Source organism: Brassica napus, chromosome C7 (genome assembly GCF_020379485.1).
Source record: "Brassica napus cultivar Da-Ae chromosome C7, Da-Ae, whole genome shotgun sequence".
NCBI lineage: Eukaryota > Viridiplantae > Streptophyta > Magnoliopsida > Brassicales > Brassicaceae > Brassica > Brassica napus.
In genome coordinates this window covers 48,323,581-48,344,029 of record NC_063450.1, presented here as the reverse complement: position 1 = coordinate 48,344,029, position 20,449 = coordinate 48,323,581, and the positions used below count along the sequence as shown (strand labels likewise).

The 20,449-nt window shown below is 38.0% G+C and overlaps 5 protein-coding genes across 5 annotated transcripts; 4 read left to right on the top strand and 1 right to left on the bottom strand.

Annotated features, from left to right (window-relative positions):
* The first annotated feature begins 1,899 nt into the window (after window positions 1-1,899).
* LOC125575343 lies at window positions 1,900-3,597 on the top strand. Its single transcript, XM_048764326.1, has 2 exons — window positions 1,900-1,928; window positions 2,028-3,597. The coding sequence occupies exons 1-2, from the start codon at window positions 1,900-1,902 to the stop codon at window positions 3,595-3,597; spliced, it is 1,599 nt and encodes a 532-aa protein (XP_048620283.1).
* A 144-nt stretch (window positions 3,598-3,741) lies between these two features.
* LOC106420928 lies at window positions 3,742-6,389 on the top strand. Its single transcript, XM_048764325.1, has 5 exons — window positions 3,742-3,902; window positions 4,178-4,369; window positions 4,454-4,922; window positions 5,008-6,207; window positions 6,285-6,389. The coding sequence occupies exons 4-5, from the start codon at window positions 5,662-5,664 to the stop codon at window positions 6,387-6,389; spliced, it is 651 nt and encodes a 216-aa protein (XP_048620282.1). The 5' UTR covers window positions 3,742-3,902; window positions 4,178-4,369; window positions 4,454-4,922; window positions 5,008-5,661.
* LOC125590054 lies at window positions 6,347-8,554 on the top strand. Its single transcript, XM_048762998.1, has 4 exons — window positions 6,347-6,659; window positions 6,744-6,851; window positions 6,925-7,909; window positions 8,003-8,554. Exons 1-3 carry the CDS (start codon window positions 6,636-6,638, stop codon window positions 7,561-7,563), a joined length of 771 nt encoding a protein of 256 aa, XP_048618955.1. The 5' UTR covers window positions 6,347-6,635; the 3' UTR covers window positions 7,564-7,909; window positions 8,003-8,554.
* A 3,913-nt stretch (window positions 8,555-12,467) lies between these two features.
* On the top strand, window positions 12,468-14,844 carry LOC125590053 (protein NRT1/ PTR FAMILY 7.2-like). The gene is made up of 4 exons (XM_048762997.1): window positions 12,468-12,782; window positions 12,869-13,086; window positions 13,175-13,728; window positions 13,810-14,844. The coding sequence occupies exons 1-4, from the start codon at window positions 12,665-12,667 to the stop codon at window positions 14,669-14,671; spliced, it is 1,752 nt and encodes a 583-aa protein (XP_048618954.1). The 5' UTR covers window positions 12,468-12,664; the 3' UTR covers window positions 14,672-14,844.
* A 3-nt stretch (window positions 14,845-14,847) lies between these two features.
* On the bottom strand, window positions 14,848-20,376 carry LOC106420959 (RNA polymerase II C-terminal domain phosphatase-like 1). The gene is made up of 16 exons (XM_013861791.3): window positions 19,603-20,376; window positions 18,952-19,428; window positions 18,358-18,568; window positions 18,116-18,273; window positions 17,927-17,994; window positions 17,708-17,813; window positions 17,559-17,642; window positions 16,838-17,483; window positions 16,628-16,758; window positions 16,493-16,546; window positions 16,226-16,322; window positions 15,914-16,131; window positions 15,757-15,843; window positions 15,615-15,680; window positions 15,477-15,544; window positions 14,848-15,387 (listed from the first exon to the last, which is right to left on the bottom strand). The coding sequence occupies exons 1-16, from the start codon at window positions 19,909-19,911 to the stop codon at window positions 15,312-15,314; spliced, it is 2,856 nt and encodes a 951-aa protein (XP_013717245.1). The 5' UTR covers window positions 19,912-20,376; the 3' UTR covers window positions 14,848-15,311.
* Between the last annotated feature and the right edge of the window lie 73 nt (window positions 20,377-20,449).

Here is a 20,449-nt window from a genome sequence, read left to right as displayed (position 1 = left end):
TGTGTACTATAAAGTTAACAAACCTCACTTGTTAGTCTTCTAAGAATTTGTCGTTATATATAAGTTGGTGGTTAGTTATTGTCCTAATGGTCCACATTAATTAATCTCTAGCGTGTTTCTTTTGAGTTTTTCTTTAATTTACCTAGGCCTGGGACTTTTATCCGAGATCCGGATTCGATCCGAGATTCGATCCGGATCCGATCCGAAAATTCGGATATTCGGAGGGGCCGAATCCGGATCCGGATAGTAAAATATTGGATCCGTCAAAGCCGGATCCGGATCCGGATATCTTAATTTTTAAGTCCGGATATCCGGATCCGTAAGTTTTATTAATAAATATTTCAAAAATAGTAATATCTATATATAAAAATTAATTTTATTTAATATATTTTCATTTTTATAATAATATATATAAATTTTATGTAAATTTTGTAATATTGTACATAGAAATAATTAAAGACGTTATATATATATATTTTAAATTATTGTTAATATTTTATATATATATTAATATTATTTTTTATTTATTTTAAGGATCCAAATCCGGATCCGGATATCCGCCGGATATTACAATTTTTAGGAGGATATCCGACACCCGGATATCCGAGAACCCCGGATCCGGATAAGGATAGTAAAATTATGGATCCGCCGGATAAGGATCCGGATCCGGATACCTTAAAATTGCCCGGATATCCGATCCGTCTCAGACCTAAATTTACCTGCCCAAAAACAGGCGGAAATTGAATCAAATTGTTATTACGTGTTCCAGTCTCGTGTTATGTTTGGTTTAGAAGATTTCGTAGGATCAACTTATTCTTGATAACTTGTAGTAATTTGTTTTACCAACAATCATCGCACTAAATCGATGATTCGAAATGATCAAAGATGTTCTATATGAATTTATAATATAGATTAACTAGTATTGTTTTGCATGTGATTTTCAGTGTTGTAGTATTTCAAATAAGGGTATGTTACAAGATTAGTCAAAGGTTCGGAAACGCCCATAAAGCTCAGTCTAAACCGTTCACGAATACGATAAAGCAAATATGACTTCTGGTTTCATTTGGTTCATCGAAGAAGAAACAAGTTCTCGCATTGATGGAGAGAAGTTTTTAATGCTAGCCATGTGATTAAAGCAGAGTGTGGGATACCTTGAAAAAACCCAGACAATACGACTCCTGTTTGGTTATTGGTGGCTTACTTGTAGCCTTTGGTCGAGAAAGTTGGCTTGTAGTCATCCTGAACGTGTCTCTATTCACTACAGGAAATTGGGGTAGTGATAGCATAATATAGTAGTGTTTAAGTGTGTTTTGCTACAGTTTATATTTTAGTAGCGTTTTGCTTTTTCTAAATGCTACTGATAAGTTTTCAGAAAAACGAGTTTCTCGCGTTTAGTTATCAATAGCACTTTTTTGAAACAAACGCTACCTATGTGAAGCGCGGAAACGTAATTAGTTTGAGCGCCTAAGACTTATCGAAAATTAGAAGCCATTTTCAGACTCCCTCCATAGAAGCTTCATGAACCATTCTTTCCCTCTAACTCTCATTTTTTTCAGATTCCCTCCATCGAACTTTCAGTCTCCATTGAACTTTCAGTCTTTATCTTTTTCTCCCTCTCGTTTCAATCTCCTCCTCTAAACTTTCAGTTTTTGAGATTTCCGTCACTCTCCTCCTCGGTAGCCGAAGAATAAGCTCTAATTAAGGTTCGTCAATCTTAGCGATTGTTCGTTCTCGTTATTTAGGGTTAGAGGGTTTAGATTCGTCGAGCTAATTTCATGTTTCTTTCTTAAAAAAATTAGGGTTCTTTTTTTCTGTTTCTCGATTTTTGTTCTATTAGATTCTGATTCTCGAAAACCATCTCGATTTTTTGCATTGACACTGTGAAATTGGAGCTGTAATATGGACAAGTCCTGGGTTTGGCTTCCAAGGTATGTTCAAATCTTTTACGCTTGACTATTTCGTAAATGCAAATTAGTTTTTGCAATTGAAGTTTATTTAATCTTTTATGCTTGCTTGATATATTACAGGGCCAGCAATGATTATGAAAAGGGGGCAACTGATTTCGTGAATAAGTCAGCGTTGGGGTTGGGTAATCCTCTTCAAATCTCATGTCCCTGTGTCGACTGTCGGAACATGTGTCACCAAAATCTCAACACAGTCGTGGAGCATTTAGTCATAAGGGGGATGGATAAGAAGTACAAGAGGAATGATTGTTGGAGCGTTCATGGAGAGATAAGAAAGACGCAGACAGATGAGTTTGAAAGTGTTGACCACTTAGAAGCATACGAGTTGTTTAGAACTGCATTCTCTGTTGCTGAAGACAATCCACAAACCGGAGAGCAACCAGAAGCATTTAAAGGTGAAGAAGACTCTGAGTTCAAGAAGAAATTGCAAGATGCAGAAACTCCACTCTACTCCAGCTGTCCCAACTACAGTAAGATATCTGCAATCATGGGATTGTATCACATAAAAGTTAAGAGTGGGATTTCAGAGAATTATTTTGATCAGATTTTGACATTGGTACAAGACATGCTGTCTCAAGGGAATGTCCTTCCAAAGTCCACAGGCGACATCAAGAAATTTCTGAAGATATTTGGGTTTGGTTATGATGTTATTCACGCTTGCAAGAATGATTGTATTCTTTTTCGGAAGCAGTATGAGGATATGGATAGCTGCCCAAGATGTGGTGCTTCAAGATGGGAAGTTGATAAGCGTACGGGGGAAAATAAGATTGGGATTCCAGCAAAGGTACTACGGTATTTTCCTATCAAAGAAAGACTGAAGCAGATGTTTAGATCAAAGAGGATGGCTAAGGATTTGCAATGGCATTTCAGCAATGGTAGTGAAGATGATACCATGCGACACCCGGTGGACTCACTGACTTGGGCTCAGGTTAATGATAAATGGCCAGAGTTTGCTTCTGATCCGAGAAACCTTCGCCTTGGACTATCTACAGATGGTATGAATCCTTTTTCCATTCAGAACACAAAGTACAGCACATGGCCAGTCTTCTTGGTAAACTACAATATGCCTCCCAGTCTGTGCATGAAGGCAGAGAACATAATGTTGAGTCTCCTCATCCCTGGTCCAACTGCACCAAGCAACAACATCGACGTTTATCTTGCTCCATTGATAGATGATCTGATTGACTTGTGGAATGAAGGTATACAGGCATATGACTCATTATCCAATGAGAATTTCACACTCCGAGCTATTCTGTTGTGGACTATCAGCGACTATCCAGGTTTGGGGACACTTGCTGGTTGTAAAGTGAAAGGGAAACAGGCGTGTACTGTATGTGGAAAGGATACACCTTTCAGGTGGTTGAAATTTAGTCGAAAGATGGTTTTTTTGGGCAATAGGAGACGACTGAGGCCAGGGCACCCTTACCGACGCCGCAAAGCATGGTTTGACAATACTGTAGAGGAAGGGACTGCAAGCAGAATTCAAACCGGATCTGACATATTTGAGATGCTCAAGGACTTGAAGAATGATTTTGGAAAACCTTTAGAGAAGAAAGGCAAGAAGAGAAAATCTACTGTGGATGAAGATGATGAGATTGGAGGTGAAGAATATGAAGAAGATACTGACCAATAGAGGTGGAAGAAACGGTCAATTCTATTCGACTTACCTTACTGGAAGGTAGTACTTTCTCAATATCACTGTGATTGAACTATATATATATATATATATATATATATGTTTACCACGTTCTAACCGTTTCTAATTATTTCATGTATTAGGATATGCCGGTACGTCATAACATTGACGTAATGCATGTGGAAAAGAATGTGTCTGACGCCATACTATCCATGTTGATGCATAGTGCAAAGTCAAAAGATGGTGTTAAAGCTAGGCAAGATTTAGAAGATATGGGGATTCGCAGCTCCTTACACACTGAGGTACGTGGAAAAAGGACATACCTACCTCCAGCTTCTTATTGGTTGACGAAGGATGAGAAGAAGATATTTTGCAAGAGGTTATCTGAATTCAGAGGACCAGATGGCTATTGTGCTAATATTGCAAATTGTGTTTCCATGGATCCTCCTCAGATTAATGGTTTAAAGTCACATGATCATCATGTTCTTCTGCAAAACCTATTACCTGTTGCATTGCGAAAATTGCTTCCTAAAGGTCCTAGGATTGCAGTGACTAGATTATGCAACTTCTTCTGCAGACTGTGTCAGCGTGTGATTGATCCTGAAAAGCTACTGGAACTAGAGAGTGAGCTTGTTGAGACAATGTGTCAGATGGAGCAGTTCTTTCCCCCATCACTCTTTGATATAATGTTCCACCTCCCTATACATCTAGCTAGAGAGGCACGCTTGGGAGGGCCAGTACACTTTAGATGGATGTATCCATTTGAAAGGTAATATTATTTTGTTTACCTCTTTCAATATTATCTTTGTTGTGATAAATATTTGACAAGAGCTGTTATTTTTTTGATCTTTAGGTACATGAAAACACTTAAGTCCTACGTTAAAAATTTTGCACGACCAGAAGCATGTATGGCTGAGGGTTACATGGCAGCAGAATGTATTGCCTTCTGCATGGAATTTCTTCAAAAATCTGTACCAGTTAATCAACCTGCGAGTCGTAATGAAGATGTTGATTTAGATGATGACATCCTTGAAGGCCGTCCAATCCAGAGATCCAAAGATGTTCTACTTTCTGATAAAGAGCGAGACATCGCACATAGATATGTTCTAATGAACACAACAGTTATGGAGCCATATATTGAGTAAGTGGATAAATTGAATACGTAATATTTATGATTGTATATGTGTGTTTATATTTATTGTTACTGCTATGTCAGTTTGCATTTGGAAGCGTTGCAAGAGAAAGATCCTCGTTGTCGGCAAAATCAGACTCTGTTATGGAAGTTACATGTGGAACAGTTTACACAATGGGTAAAGGATAAGGTATATGTAGCAGTGGACATGGAGTTTTCTTTACTCACTTTTATTGTTTTTATCACTAACACCATCTTATCTCTGTTGTCATCAGATTTATTCTAACCCAGAGGAGCAGTCGAAAAAGCTAAAATGGTTAGCATTTGGACCAAGAAATTCAGTTGCAAGGTACAAAGGCTTAATCATCAATGGACATCGCTTTCAGATAGAGTCGCTAAAGAGGAAGACTCAGAACAGTGGGGTAGCATATGATGCTTTCAGTATGTGTATATCGAGTGCAAAAGATAGTAAACATATGGCAGATATAGTATCCTACTGCGGAGTGATAGAAGAGATTATACTACTCGACTACCATATGTTCCACGTCCCACTCTTCAGGTGTAAGTGGGCCAACAAAGGGCATGGTTTGAAGGTGGAAGATGGTTTTACGGTTGTGAACTTCCACTTAAGCCAAGCAGCATTCCAAAAAGATCCATACATTCTGCCGTCACAAGCAAAGCAAGTGTTTTATTCCAATGATGACTCTTCTGATTGGTCTGTGGTTATGAGGGCACCACCTAGAGGGTATCACGAGTTAGAGACAGAAGAAGAGTTTGCTGCTCCACCAGTATTCGTCGAGGAGAATGAAGATTTGGGAAATGATTGTTCTGATGATGAGAGTTTCTGTTGTAGGGATGATTGTGAGGGGGTCTTAGTTGTGGAGTAATAGGGATATGACTAGTAACTGGTTTTGGTTTGATATCTGGATATGACTAGTAACTGTTTTTTTAACGTTAGTTACAGGATAAAGATAATGGAGTACGGGATGATTCAACGTCGCAGTAAGCGCCAACGAGGACTAGATGCTAGCGTTGAACCACTTAAGTCTGGGAAGAAACGCACGTTATTGAATGCAATTGTAGACGAAGAGCAAACACAACATCAAGCAGAGCATCATACAGAAGAAGAGCATCAAGAAGAAGAGATTCAAGAAGAAGAGCTTCAAGGAGAAGAGCAGCCAAAAAAGGACTTCAGAAAAGATAAAGAAAAAATTCCAGAAGCTGCAGAGGACGAACATAACTCAAAGCCGAAGTCAAGGAGAGGAAGAGGACCAACCAGATTGAGTAGAGTTGCTAAAAATCATGAGGATAAGATCGACATTGAATTTAACACTCTCGGTGAGCATATTGGAGATGGCTCAGTGCTACTTTCATCCTTTCTGGGTATTCTTGTGAGAGAGCATGTACCAGTGTTACTCGAAGACTGGAGGCAACTCGATGAACTTACAAGAGACACAATGTGGGAGGAAATTCAGGTATTATTTAATGTTTATGCAAGTAACCAGTAGCATGACATGGCAATGATAAGTGATAATTTCTGATTTTTTTGTAGGCAAGGTTCAACTTGAAAGAACAATGGCAAAAGGATGCTATTATAAAACAAATGGTCTCTTCAGGGCATCAAAATCACGGCTGGTGGCCAATATCCGTGCTATAAGTAGCAGGGAAAAAATTATTAACTTAAAACCAAGCAATATTCCCTCTTTGGCAACTTGGCTAAATTGGGTGAAGAGCAAGAAAGAAGAAGATTTTAAGGTTGCTTATGTATACATATTTTCTCTAATGTTATGTGTGTGTATAGAGACAACGAAGCCTAATCTTTGGTTTTCTTTTGAAGAAAACAAGTGCCCACTTCAGGGAATTGCGTAGGAGTCAGATCCCGCACACTACAGGACGCAGAGGAATGGTTCGTCTAACTCATAAAATGGTATGTTTCTGTCATATAAAGTGTACAAGATCTGAAGTGAATTAAATAGCCTAATCTGGCATTTTCTGTTTCTGGTAATTGTAGAAGAAGCAGAGCAAGGAGCCTGAAAAGGTTACTAGAAGTAAGGTTTGGATTGAAGCACACACACATAAAGATGGGAGACCCGCGAGACCAGAATTTGAAGAAACCATTGTGAGCAATAAACTTCTCATGTGATGTCTTACTATATTTATATTCTCTAACTCATATCACATATTTGAAACAGGAAAAAATCAAAACAATTGATAGTGAGCTCGACTCCACTGCTAGCACGAATATTAAAGAAGATGCTGTGAGTAAAGTCTTAGGACAAGACAGACCAGGAAGAGTTAGAGGTCTAGGCCGAGGGATTACTGCATCAAAGTTAGCTATATTGGCAGGTAGAGACACACACGTCATGAAGCTTGAGGCCAAACAAGCAGAACTAGTGGATGTAGTTCGTGGCTTGCAGGAACAACTTCATAACTTGACTGAATCAAGGAGAGTTGAAGTTGGGTCTACCTCTGAAGTGAATACTGATGTTTACAAAGGGGGCCGTGGATGTCAGATTTTGGATTGGTGTGTAGAGGAAGAGGTTGTTATTGGGGAAGGAGAGTTTGTTTCATCTGACGCAGCGTACAAGATTGGACGCATTCCAATAGGTCCTAACACGGCTGCTATTATTGTCAAGTCATATGAGGAGCAAGAAGCAGGGCCACTATGGAGGCCTTCAGTAACTGTCAGAACACTGAGGCAAGCTGTTGGACAAGTTATCGCATGGCCAGTAGATAGGTTCATATTGGACAGTGAAATGGACTCTCCAACTCATAAAACTGCTGGTTCTGCGGTATGTATTTCTCGGTCTCTTTTGTTAAATTGTATGTGAAACTGAAAGTTGAATTTATTACTTCTTTTTTTCTACTAAGGTGACAAGTGATGATAAGATAAACATATATGATTGGAATTCAACTGGTGTAATTGTTGCTGAGGGTCGTTTGTGTTCGACGGACCCAGATGATCTGGTAAACGACATCCCACTAGGTCCAGGTGCTGCTATTGTGAAGGTTGATGTGGCAGTTGTTGAAGATGCATATCAATGGAGACCAGTTTCTGATGAAATGTTTCTGATGAGTCATGCAGTTAAGATGAAAATCTCATGGCCTCAAAATAAGATTCAACAGATTAGTCAGCAAGCCATGAAGGAGACGATATCAAAGAATAGCTCTCCCAAGGTAATATTCTAAAGCCTCTCAGTTTTAAAGCTTAAATAATTAATTTCTGTGTTTATTGCCATTTGATGAACTGTCTCTAATTGTCATTTCTAGAGTGTAAGTCACAGCTCTGATAGCAGCAAAAGTGGTAAAAGAAAGTGCATCCTCTTAGATTGCGAAGGGTCTGGCAATAAGGTGGCTGAAGGTAGAGTTTTTTCAACCGATCCAGAAGCTAAAGTTCATTTTGTCCCCTTGGGTCCCAATGCAAGCAAGGTATGGGTCGATGTCGTTAAAATTGGAGAAGCACCTGTTTGGAGAGGAAATTCAGAGATTCAGTTCATTGATGATGCTTTAGGTGTTCCAATAGCTTGGCCTAATGAATTTCTCATTATCTGTTGAATTAGAGAATGAACTTGTTGTTGGATATCTTTTTATGAATTATGTATGATACTTTGGCTTTTAATCTGATATTTTAGTGTTTTTAATTTCGTTAATTAAATTGCACCAATACTGTCCTGGTTCTCGTTGTCCATAATATATAGCACATCAGTCAATAGCGAAAGTAATAACGCTACATTTACACAAAATTTGCAAGCATATAACTTTATAGTAACAAATAAATACCGCTATTATAAATAAAATAATTGCAGAGACGAACCGCTATCAAAGAATAAGATTACATAGCATTCTAAAAACCGCTACAAAAAGTCTATTATTTTTGGTTGCGTGTTGGTTCATAGCGCTTCTAAGACCGCTACGATTTAAATCGGTAGCGCTTATCCGACGCTACTAATAAGGGATTTTCCTGTAGTGATTAGTGAATATTCGGACCAGCTACATGAGTGAGAGAAGGGACAGTGAGAGAATACAGCAGCAATATATCACAGATGACTTGGCCACAACAACGACGAATTAGCTATTTATCGCCACTAGCAGCTTCAACTAACCACTGGCAGCTTCAACTAATGTTGTAGCTAGCTGTTGGACCTTTTAAAACCGTGTTTTCATATCATGTAAGAGATAAGAAAGCGACCCATACCAAACAGGGGCGAAACCAGGAAATTTTTCAGGTGGATGCACTACTAATATTAAAATCAAAATATTAAATAATTTTTAAAAATATTATTTAAAATTAAAATAAGATATAATATGAAAATAAATGTTTTAAAATATTTATATTAATACATTATAAATTAATCATTGCTTAAAGTAAGGTATCACTTCTTAGTTTGTGATATTTTCAAGCAATTGTTTGGTAAATCAAAATGAGATACACTTAAAATGATCTCACATTCGTTTGGATAGGGTGATTTCCACTAATTTCATTGCATAAAAACATTTTTTCATGACTTGCACCAGTAACAGGTAAATTCAAAACCAATTTCAAAAATTTACAAATTAAAAGATATGTAATTAAATAACTAAATTACTTTTTCGTCGATGATAAAAAAACAAAATTTATCTAAAGTCAAATTAGTCATTGTTTAAAACTTTAGGACTTTTGTGTAAAATTCAAATACTATTCGAATAATTACAGATCCTAGTGGAAACAAATCAAAATATTTTCTAAAAGAAATTTTGGAAATAAAAATATATTTTTAAATTTTTTTGCATGTCACGTTAATAGTTACTACTTACTACTAGTTAGAGATTTATGATTTTAGCAGAAAAAATTGAAAACTATAATTGGGCTTTAAAAGTTTCTTTTATTTTTTGTGGGCTAAGCTATTCTTTTTTTGGAATTCAGTTTGTTTTGTTTTTCATTTGCCCTTAATCTAAATTCTAATGGGTGCACAATTATAAATTCTAATGGGTACACATATAAAATTACTTAGCATTTACACTATTTTTTTAAAAAAATATGGGTGCCTGTGCACTCCTTACCTATCATGTGGCTTGCCTGATACCAGACCAATCATCAAAACCAAACTAATCGTCCAAACTTACACCAAATCTAAGAACTTGCATACTACTAGCATCCCAAATTACATCTGCAAATTAAAACTCATTCTTAATGTATACTCCTTCTGTTTCATATTAAGTGTCATTTTGACATTGTGCACACAGATTAAGGAAACAATTAATTTTGTATATTTCCTCTATAAAATCATAATTACCTATACACCTAACCATATTTCGACCAATAGAAAAATAAATTACTGCATAAAATTAATAAATTTTGCATTGAAAATCGAAAACGACACTTATTTTGTAACGAAAAAAATTCTCTATAACGACACTCAATATGAAACGGAGGGAATATTAATTTGACAACCAACCGTAGAAAACAGCAAAATCAAACACCAGTTTGGTATCACAATATCTAACATTTTAATTCGTAGTTTAAATGTGTATGTATATTATAAATATTATTTTGACAACTAAATATTTGTTTTTGTTGTTAAAAAAGTAAATGTTCCTTTTACGATTTCAACATATCGTATACACATGCACTACGTACTTTGCGTGACGCTTCACATATATGGTTAGTCTGTTTTAAGCTGAAAATACACGATTACCCAAATTAACCTTACATCATTATAAAGAGATATCTAACTCTATGAACTAACTAATCATGAGATTAAATAGACTTATTCTAGCGAGAATAGAAGCTCAATCAGACTACATAAGCTGACATCTAAAAAAACAAAATAAGCAAATTAAATAAAATTGTCAAACCGAGAAAACTTTTGGGAATTAGGAATTATAGTAACTCTTACCGAGTCCTATTAAACGAAGGTATTGAATTTTGCAACGCATATTTAAAAAAACTTTCTTATTAATCGTTTAGTAAGTTTTTGGGGAAAGAAGTTTGTAATCAACGAATATGGACACTTCAACGACTGACCTTAAAACCCTAAATTCAAGGTATGTTCTTAACCAAGATGTATGATAGCCTTTTTCAGTAACTCATTTAGTAAGACGTATCGTTTCGCTGGTGAAGAACAAAATTTGGGACATCATTAGAATATAGTTTTCTTCTTCCTACGGGTAATTCATGCGACGTAAAACTTCGAAAATATTTCACAGTATCTATGAATCTAGACATTCGAATATGAGTTTTTATGTATTTCACATCCTTATAATAAATATCAATAAACATTTAATTTATATCAAAGTTTTGATTATCAATACCAAACATGTTGGTATTTGTCTATCTAAATATGAAATAAAATATCATTATATGTTTGAAAGTTAGACACACAAAAAGATCTAACACAACTAGAAGAGAGCACCAAAACGTCTCAAAGATTGGACTTAAATTAGGGATTTAAATGACCAATTAAGAAGAGGATTAAAATAATAAGTTTAGGAGTGAGGAAATTCGCAATCAAAGACAGCTACGCACGAGCGTTGCGCGCTTGAAAGCTACACCTAGTCTTGTATTAATGGGGAACACTTTTACTTTCACTTGTTGCCCGCTTGTTATTCAATTTTCTAAAAAGAAAAGTTAGTTTTTGTTTTACATTTTTCATACTTATTTTGTTTCTCACGTTTTTAGTTTTTTTTTAGTGTCTTCCAGCAGCCCACCAGGTGTAACTGGGCACACATTAAGCTTGGCTTACCTTTAACCAGGTGTTTTCTCTTTCTTTCTTTTTATATTTTAGGATACATATTTTCAGTAATATTTTCCTATACCAGGTCATACTAGTAGGCCTGGGACTTTTATCCGAGATCCGGATTCGATCCGAGATTCGATCCGGATTCGATCCGAAAATCCGGATATCCGGAGGGGCCGAATCCGGATCCGGATAGTAAAATGTTGGATCCGTCAAAGTCGGATCCGGATCCAGATATCTTAATTTTTAAGTCCGGATATCCGGATCCGTAAGTTTTATTAATAAATATTTCAAAAATAGTAATATCTATATATAAAAATTAATTTTATTTAATATATTTTCATTTTTATAATAATATATATATATTTTATGTAAATTTTGTAATATTGTACATAGAAATAATTAAAGACGTTATATATATATTTTTTAAATTATTGTTAATATTTTATATATATATATAAATATTATTTTTTATTTATTTTAAGGATCCAAATCCGGATATCCGCCGGATATTACAATTTTTAGGAGGATATCCGACACCCGGATATCCGAGAACCCCGGATCCGGATAAGGATAGTAAATTAATGGATCCGCCGGATAAGGATCTGGATCCGGATACCTTAAAATTGCCCGGATATCCGATCCGTCCCAGGCCTACATACTAGTGGTGTTTATGTTTTTTAAGCAAATAAAATAAGTATCAAGCAAAATAAAATTAGTTTTACACATATTAAATTAATATTTTGTTTATATGGCATTGTTCGTATAGCCTCATATCAGCAGTTATCTTCTCATAGAACTAGCTCAAAAACTTAAATCAGTTTAATATAGATATAAGATTACTATAATTGATTTAAAATTCTGTTGAGAAAAAACCACCGAACATAAATTTTTGGCAGCCCGTTTTAATAATTTTTTAAAAGAATTGTTAAATTAAAATACCAAAGAAAGAAAGAAAGAGCCGTCAAAGAATGGATCTCTTCTAACTCAGCTTCATTAGCTCTATAAATAATACATCTCTTCTTCACACTTTTATCGCAACTCAAATCTCAACAAACAAAGTCTATCTTTTTCACTTCCTTTTCTCTTCTTCACTTTCCTTGATTCTTTGTATCTCCTCCTTCCTTTTGTATCTTCTTTGATTCAAAGGTTGCTCTCTTTCATTCTCTCCAAATCAATCTTCAAGGATCAAGATAAGGAATCTTTTTCAACATAGATGGATCAGAAAGTAAGACATACTGAAGTTTGCACTCAAGATGGAAGCGTTGATCGTCATGGAAATCCAGCAATCCGAGCCAAAACTGGCAAATGGCTCACTGCTATTCTCATTCTTGGTAAGTCTATATATACATAAACACTTATGTTCTTGTAGTTAAAAGTGTTTTAGGTTCTAAAGAGAGATGGTTTTTAATCAATATAGTGAACCAAGGGCTAGCGACGCTTGCCTTCTTCGGTGTAGGAGTGAATCTGGTTCTGTTTCTGACAAGAGTGATGGGACAAGACAATGCAGAAGCTGCCAACAATGTCAGTAAATGGACAGGAACTGTTTATATCTTCTCTTTGCTTGGTGCTTTCCTCAGTGACTCTTATTGGGGACGTTACAAGACTTGTGCAATCTTCCAAGCAAGTTTCGTTGCAGTAAGTCCCTTTTCAACATTACTCTGTTTTCTTTTAGGGTTTGTTTCTTGTGCAGTACGCTAACGTTTGTTTTATGTGGTTGTTATAGGGATTAGTCATGTTATCTTTATCTACTGGTGCGTTACTACTCGAACCAAGTGGTTGTGGTGTTGAAGAGTCTCCCTGTAGGCCACACTCCACGGTCAAGACGGTTATTTTCTACCTATCAGTGTATCTGATCGCGTTAGGGTATGGTGGTTATCAGCCTAACATAGCAACCTTTGGAGCTGATCAGTTTGATGCAGATGACTCTGTTGAAGGACACTCGAAAATCGCGTTCTTCAGCTACTTCTACTTGGCTCTGAATCTAGGATCGCTCCTTTCGAATACCGTCTTGGGTTACTTTGAGGATCAAGGGGCGTGGCCGCTAGGGTTTTGGGCGTCTGCAGGGTCAGCTTTTGCTGGTTTGGTACTTTTCTTGACTGGCACGCCAAAGTACCGACATTTTAAACCTAGAAAAAGTCCCTGGTCTAGATTCTGCCAAGTCTTGGTTGCTTCAACAAGAAAAGCCAAGATTGATGTGAACTATGATGATATGAATCTGTATGATTCAGAGACTCAACGAACCGGAGACAAGAAGATTCTTCACACCAAAGGCTTCAGGTATTGATAATTCACTTTAAGAGATTCTGTTATAATCTCTGAAACTATCAGATTTTGACTCTATGTTCTTGTCTAATGCAGATTCTTGGATAGAGCTGCAATTGTCACACCTGATGATGAGGCTGAGAAGGTGGAGAGTGGATCGACTTACGATCCATGGAGGCTCTGCTCGGTGACTCAAGTTGAAGAAGTGAAGTGTGTGTTAAGACTCTTACCAATCTGGCTCTGCACCATTCTCTACTCAGTGGTCTTCACCCAAATGGCTTCACTGTTTGTTGTGCAAGGCGCAGCGATGAAGACAAACATCAAAGACTTCAGGATCCCAGCTTCAAGCATGTCTACTTTCGACATCCTCAGCGTCGCCTTCTTCATCTTCGCTTACAGGCGGTTTCTCGACCCTCTCTTTGCAAGACTCAACAAAAGAGAGCCCAACAAAGGCCTCACTGAGCTTCAGAGAATGGGGATAGGCCTCGTGATCGCGATAACGGCGATGATATCAGCAGGGATAGTGGAGATATACAGGCTGAAACACAAGGAAACGGCTTCAAACTCTAGCTCGTTGAGTATATTCTGGCAAGTGCCTCAGTACATGATGATAGGTGCATCAGAAGTGTTCATGTACGTTGGTCAGCTCGAGTTCTTCAACAGCCAAGCTCCAACGGGTCTAAAGAGCTTTGCAAGCGCGCTGTGTATGGCTTCGATTTCGCTTGGGAACTATGTAAGCAGTCTTCTAGTTTCCATCGTCATGAAGATCTCTACAAGAGATGATTTGCCTGGTTGGATCCCTGGGAATCTCAACAAAGGACACTTGGACAGATTCTACTTCCTTTTGGCTGGTCTAACCGCAGCTGACTTCTTGGTTTACCTGGTTTGTGCGAAGTGGTATAAGTATATAAAGTCTGAAGCAAGTTTCTCTGAGTCCATTGCTGAAGAGGAAGTCTGAGTCGGATACAAAAAGTTTTGGGGTTTAACGCTGTGAAGTTTTGGACAGTAAATGTCCAAAGCTGAGCTTGTTCTGTCTTATAAACAACTGGTCTTGTGGTTTCCTTTTTGGGCTACTCTTGTGCAAAGTTTTGTTAATGTTTCTAAATAAAGACAGTTGATGATTCCACTCAACAGTTATTGTAACTTTTCTCTCATATAATATCATAAACAATGTTTGCAAGCCAGTTAATAGCACAGTAAAAATTACATTATAACGGCAACATCTTAGTGTCAAAGTGAAAACAGGAAGTGCTGTAGAACAGAAACAACAAACAAACTTTACTGGTTTTCTATGGAGTAACTTAACTTGCAGTCTGAGAAGAAGCCAAAGTGCATGCTTATGTCTTGTCTGCATAGTACTCGGGTGTCCCCTAGATGTTGCTTCCACTCAGAGTTTCTGATACAGATTACACAAAAATCTTGATTTGCCATACATGTTACAACAAGAGACGACGAGAGCAGAATCTCTCTCTCTCTCTCTCTCTCTCTCCGTGTCTGGTTCATCGCGTCAAAGAATTTGTTCGTGGTAGCTGGTAGTGCTTTCGCATAAGACAATGGAACTGATGAGGAATGTGTTTTGTTACTTGACGTGTTCTTCGTTAAGAATATCTTCCTGAAGATGGCATCCGTTGGAAGTTTGGCTTTAGACGCTTGTTTGACATCCCACCGAACGATCTAAAACATCAACACAAAACCGATTGTTATATATGTAAATCAATTATTACGAATCTACTTAAGACATTCAAAGATATAAAAGAACAAACCGTGGAGATCCTTGTCTTCTATGCAAAGGAGGCATCGATCTCATACTATACAGTGCTCTCTCAGCAGCCTAAAGGTACTAAAGAACATCAGACAAAAGGGAACAACAAGATCAAAAGGCAAGGGTTCAGTTGATTTACCTGCATTCTAGCTTCGTCCCATGTCGATCCAACTCCTTCGCCTAAAACACGCCCATCTATCTCAACCTGAAACACAGTACAAATAGAATCAAGACACTGATGATCGTGAAGAATATGTTATAAGCTTCATGGGTGTGCGAACCTGAGCATGCAATTCATCTCTGTGGACCATGTCAGATTGAAGTGGACGCTGAGACTGAAAAGACATCTCCCAACCCTCAGATGCACACTGAAATTATGTATCAAAGATGAGACACAATTGAGCAAGCAAAAGTTATCCAGATTAAGGAGATGCGTACCAGTTCCCTGAGCGCAGTAATGGAGCCAGTGTGCCTCATGGAGCCTTCTAATCTTGGATCTGTAGGTCTAGAAGGAACTGGCATCGCTGTCTCATCTCTAGCAAATGGCTGTTTGTGAAGCGCATTTGCATTTCCCATATTCATATTGCCATTAGCGAAGGGGCTAACATCCCTGTGGCTCGAACCAGGGTCGCCATTTGCACGAGACAAATATATATCTGCAGAAAGTCTCATGCTCATTGATATAAACCCATTCTCATACTAAATGTGAAGGTTTAAGCAAAGACCAAGTCATGAGTCAGAACGGCTTACCAGCTAAGTTCTGGATAGAAACTTCAGAAGCCTTGCGCAGGGCTTCTCGTCTCGATTTGCCAATCCCTTCTCCAATTTTTTCACCAGATAACCAAGCCTTCAAATAAAAAACATAGATTAATTGGAACAGTTGACACAATCAACAAAAGTAACTCTCATCTAAGGGAAGAGAGGATCTTAAAGATTTGGCATAGGTTCCACCAAAATTACTCAGAACATACTATAACTAAGAGTGAAAGCTACGTAAATGCAAACATATAGAAGTACCTCAACAGAGAACCGTAAATCTGTACTAGCAACCAAACCCGGTTTGTAATCCACCTACAATGTCATCGAATACATATAAATTAACTAGAGGATGGAGTTAGTGGTAATCAGCTAATCATGATGATGATCACACACCTTAGATCCACATTTGATAGCAATCTGATGTAGAACTTCAGCTGGGTTCTCTGTTGCTGAGACACTTCGTCCAGGTATGAAGTCAATATCACTGTTTCTTGAAGAAGACTGATTCCAAGATGACTCTTCCCCTACAGAGTCCCATCCCAAGTCAGCAATTTATCTTCAGAACCAGATGATACAAGAAGAGAAAAAACATTGATGGCTTACCATAGAAAGGATGAGAGCCTGGTGGATTGTTGTTTGACCGTAACTGTTCATCTCTCCGAAGCGGCTCCTTAGGTAGCCTGCGATTCTCATGAGGCATCCTGTCAGATTGAGTAGTTGAGTTCTCAATCTTAGGATAAAAGGACTGATGGCGTGGCCTGTTCAAGCTTTCAGAATCCAACGGATATTCTTTGGAGGCTGTTCGACGAAGTGGAGCTGGGTCCATCTCCTCCTCAACGGGAAACCAACCATTTCTTGGCTGCACATGTGGAGTTGGAGGAGCTTGAACAGGAGGTCTCTGAGGAAACGGAGGTTCACTTGGAGTAGCATCTCTAGTATCTTGTCCATGTTGCAATATGAGGAGCCTCCTCCTAGTATCTGGATCTAACTCTGATTCAGGTACCTCACCTTCTTCTCTAGCAGGAGAACTCTGCAAGCTTGGTTCTGAAGGAACCAAGTGTTTAGCTATTGATGTCGGCTGCTGAAACTGAGTACTTGGAAAGGCCATAGCTGATGGTTGTTGGACGACTGGTACTGGAACTGGAGCGGGAACAGAAAGAGCAGAAGCCATGGGGTACTGAACCGGAGCAGCTATCCTTGGATCTATATTTGCCGCTGGAAGAACAACTGAAGATCCAGAAATTGCCTCCTGCATAAAAGAGAAAAAAATGTATTTAAACTCTCATCATTGAACAGAAAAGATTGAGCCTAGAAATGTAATCACCTTCATTCTTCTCTCCACTTCAGCATCAGCCATCCCGTCAAAAGCAAGTGGATCTTTGTTCCCATTTAAACCCGAGGAGTCGTCCTACATTGAAAAGAGAATGAGCTACTGGCAAGCAGTTTGGAGTGTAAGTAAGAATCACCACTAACCTCTGACACCAAGTAGTGGCTGACATCAGGCGGAGAAGGAATATCCTCAACATCATTCTCATAAGATATTTGAGCAATCCTTTGTAGCAGACTATCATCAAAATCCCTGTTACCAAGTTCAAATATCACTTCACCGTCAGAATGTACTAAGGAAGCACCTTTGATTTAGTAGGAGATGTCAAGGAAACAAACGTCTATTATCTAAGAATTACATCTCACCTGAAAAATCCACCTCTAACACCGCAAGCAACATTTCTGGTAACACACAGTACTGGTGTTGCAGCTGCCTACAGAAAAGGAAATAAGATAAATGTAACACAACTCATTTCCAAGATTCTTTGGATATATATTCTTCAGATTGTGCAATTTTCATATCCAAAATGAACCAAAGTAAAAGATTATACTTACTTCGGCTTGAGGAGAATAGTAGGGAGCAAAAGCAGGGACCACATACACTCTCGGCTGATCCTTCTCATCCCAAACTTTCAGTCGATCATCAATCACCAGAGCCATCTTCGGATGGCAAGTTGCATCGAGGAACACATTGAACAATGATTTTTTAAAACCTGTGGTGGTTAAATTACAAGGTTGTAAGAAACGATAACATGATAGATAATAAGCAGGAAAAGTTAAAAACACAAAGAGTGTACCAGCTTTCACACAAACAATGCGAGACAGCAAGTCATTTGCGTTTATCAAATTCCCTTCTGGATCAAGGAGCCTCCACATCTCCAAAGCGTAATCTCTCTCAGCCATTGTGCAAACGTATACCTCAAAACGTTTGCGCCCTTTTGCTGTCAGGTAGCTGCGAAGTTCCTCCCATGAAGGCCTCATCCTCACAAGAACACTTGTATCACGTACCTGTGTTTAAAGATAGAAATTGAGTCTCAACAACAAGAGTTGAGAGTGATCTAGGTGCTCAAGAAAGAAACAAATGAATTACCAGTATATTTTTTTCCCGAAAATTTTAAAATAGTCTGAATTATCCAAATTTGTATCTTAAAACCAGATAATATGATATTTAATCTGAAAATTCTCTGACTTTTTTAACCGAATTAACCGAACCAAAACCAAATAGGATTCGAAATTATCTCAGATTTAGCAGGTTTCTAACTTTGTTACTCGAACCGAACCGAATTTTTTTAAATATCCGAAAGGATCTTAAACCTCTAGAACCAAAAGACCGAACTGAATACCCAGGGCTACCTACTAACAACCGTGTACTAGTTTCAAAACTTGCATACCATGGGATTAATACGAGTCAGGATGATATTTTTCTCAGGCAGCCTTATCAGGGGGCGAACAAGAGGCTGATGGTTGTCAGACAAGGCAGGAACAATTTCAGACTGCACCTTAATCACCTCCCCGTTCTCAACAACCTGGTCACTTTCCACATACTGCTTCAACAGAACTTTGTCATCTTGATAGCGCTTCATCTCAGCCACCATAACTGCAATACGCTGCGGGTCCATCTCGTTGTTTATCCTCCGCTGCAACGCCTCAATCTTATCGTCAAACGTCCGCGTAGTGTTCGCCACAACAAGGGTTTCATCGAGATCAAAGACAATGCCCAGACATCTAAGATTCAGCATCACAAGGCAGGAGTCATAAATCCCAGAGGCGACAGTAAATGCCCAGAAACAAGGACGGTCGTTGTTGATGTTTTCAGAGTACATGGCAACCAAATGAAGCTCTTCCTCACCCAGTGACATTACTGCAGTCTACAAGAACCATAATGTGTAAACACAAAACTCATAAGCAATCTCGTTCTGCTTAAAACAAGTTAGTTCAGTCAATTATGTCTTCATATTCTAGTGAAACATACATAGACATTATTAAACCACACAAGAATATGAAGTTCACAAAACCTTGGCTTAGATGATGTTCCATAATACCTTGTTGTCCGTGAGACAGGACGAGTGGAGGAGAGTGAGAGGCTCCTGAGCAGTTGAAGAAGCTGGAGCTTCCAACTTGAAACAAAGGCCACAAGACGAAACCGTTGTAAGCACTGAAAGAGGAGGGCATCTCTCGCTAGGCTGAGAGAAACGGCCAATTCTGATTCCAATCTTGACTTGCTCCATCACTTCCCTCTGTTTCTTCTTCCTCTGTACATCATCGCCTGGTTCCCTTGGAGGAGGGTAAATCTCCATTTCCCCAACTCTCACATCTTCATGGTACACTTGTACTCTATCACTATTATACATAGCTTCCCAAATTTACAGATCAAAAGGATGTCTCTTGTCTCAAAAACTCAAATTGGTTTCGTAAAAATCTTTACTTTTCGTGTCCCTTGGCTTGATTGATTGACGACAAGTCCACACTAGTTTCCATCAATTGGATCTTATTTGACTTGTTCTTTAGCGGAAAACAAAGAGAAAGGAAACGATTTGATTGATGGGTAGTGAGAAAAGGATGGAAATTTTAGTGTTTGATTTTTGATATTTTACGAATTTTTTTGTCCCTCAAATGTTTAGATCTGTAAGTGCCGATGATTGAAAAGAAAAACCCTAATTCTTCGTCTTCTCCGGTGAATCTATTGGTGATTGGGCGAAATTAGGTATTTTTTGTGGCTTTTTCAAGTTCTAATTGCGAGAGGTAGAAACCCTAGATCCAGAGATTGTGAATACGCATTAGCCCTTTCGTCGTCACTTGAGTTTTTAAAGGGGAAACACGAAGGTCCCTTCATCTTTCTCCAACCATTTATTTTTAATATATTACTATTTTTATAATTAATTAATAAAT